This window comes from Empidonax traillii, unplaced genomic scaffold (assembly GCF_003031625.1).
Source record: "Empidonax traillii isolate 1590-97213 ecotype Southwest subspecies unplaced genomic scaffold, ASM303162v1 scaffold987:size331254, whole genome shotgun sequence".
In the NCBI taxonomy this organism is placed as follows: domain Eukaryota; kingdom Metazoa; phylum Chordata; class Aves; order Passeriformes; family Tyrannidae; genus Empidonax; species Empidonax traillii.
The window spans coordinates 222,653-228,433 of record NW_020956180.1 but is presented as its reverse complement, the minus strand read 5'-3'; the positions used below and the strand labels follow the sequence as shown (position 1 = coordinate 228,433).

General features: G+C 38.4%; 1 protein-coding gene across 1 annotated transcript in view; it reads right to left on the bottom strand.

The window, feature by feature from the left end:
• Positions 1-1,033: 1,033 nt before the first annotated feature.
• Positions 1,034-5,781, bottom strand: part of LOC114067903 (ras-related and estrogen-regulated growth inhibitor-like protein) — a 9,396-nt gene continuing 4,648 nt past the window's right edge. Inside the window, exons 4-5 of the mRNA XM_027903657.1 lie at positions 4,358-4,506; positions 1,034-3,214 (exon numbers count right to left, since the gene is read on the bottom strand). Coding sequence (XP_027759458.1) covers positions 2,932-3,214; positions 4,358-4,506 — 432 coding nt within the window. The 3' untranslated portion in view covers positions 1,034-2,931. The remainder of the gene's footprint in view (positions 3,215-4,357; positions 4,507-5,781) is intronic.

Genomic DNA, 5,781 nt, shown 5'->3' with positions numbered 1-5,781 from the left:
CTGCAGACAGGAAGAAAGCATCAATTCCAAGTGCCTTTCTCACGCAAAATTTTACTGAAACTAGAGAGTTCATATAAGCAAGGACTTCCAGGCATGACAGCATGAAACTTTTAACTCTTGTATGGCAACTTCAAAATCTTCTGGTGAGAAAGGATGAGGTTGTATGCTGAAGCAATGTGTGGCAACACAAAGAGCTGCCTTTCCAAACTCTTCAGTTACTTTGATATGCTCTAGGTGATGTCACTGTCAAGGGTGAGCATCATTTACATAATTTACTGTGTTACACAAGCAGGGTTCTTGCTGATTTTTTGTTTGCAATGTGGCTGCACCAGTTAACATATTCCCTTCACTGTTAAAACTCCAAGAGCACTTAGCAAAATATATATATATATATATATCAGTCTTTATTGGTCTTGTAAAAAACATTAAAATAGATTTAGAATGGGAGAATGTCTCTGCTTTAAAATTCGGCACTCTTGCTCATCTGCACCTACCAGCAATAAAAGGCAAGTGAAAACTTCATGCTAAGAACATCAAATTATGTGTATAGTGAGTGTTTAGTATGCTCAAGTCTAAATGCATCCTGTGTTTCATCTAGTTTTCAGCTGAGCACAGCCTAACAGACAGGCCAGAAGACAGCTATTCTCTGTTCCAACACTTACCCCATCTAGACAAAACGAGAAGCAAGACTAAGGGATATGCTACAGGTTCCACCTGTCTGGAAGTCCACATTCCCATTAATATGAGCAAAATTAATTAGCTTCTCTGCAGGTGTCTTGACTGATTCTTAAAGGATAAAGAATGTTTTTAAAAGGTTCTCTGCTCTTCATTGCATAAAGATACCTGAAGGCTTCTTCACTGTGTTCAGGAAACACAGCGAGAGGTTCACTATTATGCCAAGTGTCTGATTCCCAGATTTACTTTCTCTAATTTTAATTCCAGATCTACATGGTGCTTTCATTTTACAATAGTCAAAACAGAAGTCTGTAGCTTTACATAGAAGTAAAGGGGATAAAAAAGGCACATCAAAGCATCCATCTTATATCCAGTTTATTTAATACCAAAGCAGTAAATACAAATAAGTTCTCAAATCCGGCAATGCCAGAACTGGTGAGATACAGCTACAACAATCTATTAGTTGTTCTGGAATCTCGTGTGTGCTGGAAAGCTGAAGGGTGTACATGAGTAGTCTTCAAGTTCAGTTTCATAGATATTGACAATACAGTTAAATACACTTCTGATACGGCAGAGCAGCATCTGCATAAAAATAAAGCAACCCTGCGGCTGCCAACCGAGAACTATATTCCAATATTTGTAGGCTTACAACAAGTGAAATAAACAGTATCTTTTCCTTAAAAGAAGGACGTGATCTTTTGTCAAAACTTATTAAAACATACTTTAGTATTATTTTACAACTGTAATGCTAAGATTATATAGCTTTTTTATGTTTTCTTATGGGGGTGAACACTCAAAAATCAAAGTAATCTTACTAGTTTTAATGTAGGTAAAATTACAGAGCAGAGGTAGGCTTCAACTCAGCAACTTTCAAAGACCGAATCCTATCTGTCCCCCAGAATGGGCAGGAGGCAGTAATTCACCTTCAGATCATTTCTCTTCCTTTTCATAATTTCTGTATGAGCACAGCACTTTCAAACACGCTGGGCTAAGCCCTTATTTAGTTGTCTACAGTAAGAGCTCTGAATGTCAACTGACAACATATTTGGACCCATCTCATGTTTAATATCCACATTTGAAAAGTGTAGCTAACATAGTGCTCGGTGGCATTTCAATACCACAGTGATGAGTAGTTGTAAAGACATCAGTCCTTAGGAGAAACACTCTGTGTGAGCACAGGTCTTACCAGCAGGCTGACCTTTAATTCCAGGCAGACATCTTAAAGAACTCGTGCTCTTTACCAGTCCCTGTACTTTCCAAGCTTCTGTTCCCATCTAAAACTGAACAGCCACATCCACCTTACAGGCAATGAAACTTCATTAAAGCTCACAAAAACTGTGCTGTGAAAGGATCAGCCCTGGCCTTACGCTGGTCCTGCCTGTAAAATTATTTCACTAAATAACAACCTTGCCAAAACAGTCTAATGTTCACTGACTAACATTTCACTAACATTTCAGTTCCCACACTTCCCAACCTTCTCTACTTTCTTTCATCACTCATGAAGAAAAACAATAAAAAAAAAAAAAGACACTGAAACAGGAGACAATACTGTTTTATATATCTGCTTTCCTACTTCTGATGCCTCTGCAAGGCAGCTTTGCAGGTAAATAACTTTTGCAGATGGTGACCAAGCAATTAATTCATTAGACTTTCAGTAGGTATTAGGCACATAAGGCTCTAAGCCATCCTTCCTTCAGTGAAATACAAATACATTATCACATGCAGCTACAGCATTTTGCTTTTCTTTAGAGCAAATGTTCTTGCACAAAAAAACCTCAACTACTTCTCAGAATTCTGAAATAAGATTTTAGTCAGCAAGGCTGAGTTTATTGGAAATTATGTAACACTTAAGGACGTGGTTTGGTGGTGGATTTGGCAGTGTCAGGTTAATGTTTGGATTCAATGATCTTTTCCAAATAAGTGATTCTGTGGAATAACTGTTTATACTTCAGTTGCAATCTAGAAGTGCTCCCCAAGACCATGTTGGTATTGAATAAATACAGAATCAAACTCTCCTCTGGAGCAGCTTATGGTTTAAGTGGCACAGCCCTAAACACAGTAAATTTGGAGTGGAACTTGAAATAGAAGGTCAGGTCTTCTAGGTCTAGGCCATTCACTTGACCATACTATTTCCCACCTTTGGCTTCTACTGTCTTACTCCTCCAGATACCAACCTTTGGAGGAGATTTACTGAATACCAAGAGCTGCCTTTGCTCCATTATTTCAGCTTGTTCCTACTTCAAGATTAACCATCCTTTACACAGATTTCCTTCTCTTTCCAAACATATTGTTGATTAACTTGGCCATTGACTTTGATCCACTTGGTCGTCTCTTTTCCTTCACTTTGAAATTTGAAGTGATATTCCTCAGGACTTTCATGAACATTGCCACAACTTCCTGATAATGTTCTGCTGCAGACAGTTCACAGAATTGGCACTTGTTATCTATTGCCAGCTTCTGTCCTTCATCCCAGCCAACTTCCCTCATGTGGCATAAATCCTGTTTATTACCAACCAAAAATACAGATGACTCGACCATTCTGAAATCAAAAAGGTTCCAATTAGAGAAAAGATGTGTCACAATACTGTGCTGTATGCTGTGCTATACTCAGTGTGTGTGAAAAGTCTGCGTGTTTAAGATAATGGGCATTGCAAAGGAAAAAAATCCAAAAGAACCAACCAGCTCCCCTAACTCTGCCAGAGTTCTGGTTTTCCTTTTGCCATAGTCAAATGTCAAAGGATTCTCCATATCAGTTATTCTCTATCAGTATGTTTTTATTTTTGTTCATATCTCAATGAATAATATATTTTTTAATCCACTGCTGTTTTCATTCTTTATATTGCTGAGTATATTGTCAGCACCTGGACTTCATGAAGAAGCAAGCTGATCATTATCTCCATTTGCAGGTAGCAGAATAAAGTCCAAGAGATACATCAAGTGTCAGGGGGGTGATTCAGAAGAAAACATAGGAAACCTACTAATTCCAAGCTCTGCTAAAATTATTCCTTTCAGAGAAACCTTAATTAAGAAAGTTCAGCAGTAAAACAGAGAGGAAAGCTTTTTGTTTGTTTGTTGTTTTTTTTTAACTCAGCTTCAGATATAAGAAAGGGATTTCACTCTCATTTGTTTAGAAAGCACCTCAGCTGACAGGTGTGAGAATAGACCCCACCATATGTAGTCAGACTTGCAATTTTGGTGGTTCTTTTTAAAAGTAGTTTGTTTCTTACCATATGATTACCCGTGTGCACAGGTAATGTCGGTGTCACTGCTAAAGGCAGTTTAGGAGACATTCATGGCATTAGACTTATATATGTTGGGAAATGCTTCCTTCAACCCCCACATTGGTGCATCTCCATCGGTAATAGAGTGGGAGAGTAAAAGCACAGACTGACTGCCAGCTCTATACCCATGCAAATCACAGCAAACAGATTTATGGCAATTATTTAAATAGCAGTTCTGTGAGAAAGAAGTACAGAAGTCCTGATGTACTTGGCATAGGATACAGTGAAATAGATTGTAATTTGCCACGTATTTTATCTTCAGGTACCTTGTTGTTGGCATTGTGTTATATCTCTTGGATGCTACTGGATTCTAATTGCTTCTAGGATGCCTACAGCTCACATAAATGTTCTCAGCTTTTTTATGATGTTTGCTGAGGGGAAAAAAAAATAATGCCACTTACTTTTTACAAACTCCTATGTGAGACTCCCGGATCCTGTACAGTAATGCTTTTGCAAATGCAAACGATGCTCTGTCACTGATGTCATAAACAATGATAAATCCATCAGCCCAGTGGAGCTCATCTGTGAGGGAGAGTTTCCCCCGCTGTGGCTGAAAGAAGTTCAAATTCACATGCAAAAAGGATGTTACTGTTGTCACACCAGAGCATTTTCTTTGACACTGTGAATGTGAGAATGTTGTATCTCTTATTGCAAAAGATATTTAATAGGCCTAGGTACTATTAGCAAATGCAGGTGAATATTGTTCCAAAAGCCTAATATATAACCATCAGTAGAGATAGCACTTTGGATTACCAACAAATTATGAAAAATTTACTCTTTGTTTAAGCAGTAAAATTGCATAACCTGTACAGCCTTTGCTTATGCTGAGTATTCTACAGGGTTACATGGGAATGAAACATAGAGGAGCCATTGATATTTGTGCATTTTCTGGTTATAGCTCTGGTTTGCATGTTTCTAATATTCTGACTACAGTAAGCTTAATGACATTCTTTGGCTTCTTCATTTGCTTTGTTTCTTCATTGAATTGTTCAAGTCTGAAACACTACCCAGAGGATAAGTTTCTTAAGAGAGCTAGAAAAAAATCTCCTATCAATCTGCAGATGAGCTCAAAACAAACTAGTGACAAAAGCTGTTCTAGTGGCAATGGGGTTATACCAATCCTTGGGTCCCTTCACCCCAAGGAACTGTCACACTTCTGTTTTTCCAGAAAACAACAGCTGCAAACTGTCCTATTAAGCAAAGGAATGTAATTTCAAAACTATTTTAAATTAGCTTATCCCTGTAGGTGATTTGGCAGCAGCTAGCAAAACCATGTGACTCTAAATAGATGAAATACTGGAATCTGATTAGGAAAAAAATAAAAATTAAAAATTGACTCTTGCTCTGTGGAAAACCCATCTTGAACAGTAAACTGAGAACTGTTAAAGTTGGTCCCTCACTAGTTTACTTTGCTTCTTGCAGTGTATATTCTCCAGTGACATCCCAACCTGGTTGCCTTGACTGGCTCAGACTTCCATCTGGGAAGGCTGTAACTTGCAGTGAGGGAGGGTAACTGAAAGGTGGCAGTGAAAGGGGAGGCGTGAGGAACAAGAAACAAGTTTCCAAAACTGTCTGAAGACTTCAGCATCTTTAACACAACAGTTTTTTCAATGCTGTGGGGACTGTACAGCACATTCAGGGGTGGGAAATGTGACTTGTGTGTGTGTCACAGCTGTTTCTCAATGGATGAAAGGACAGCGAGCTTTGTACAACATGAATCCAGCTACTAGAGGAAAACCTCAGAGAGCAGGAAGATTTCAAAAAGCAGAAACAAAAATGGCACCTCTTCCTTCCCCATTCTAATCTCCTCTTGAGACCTGCTTTT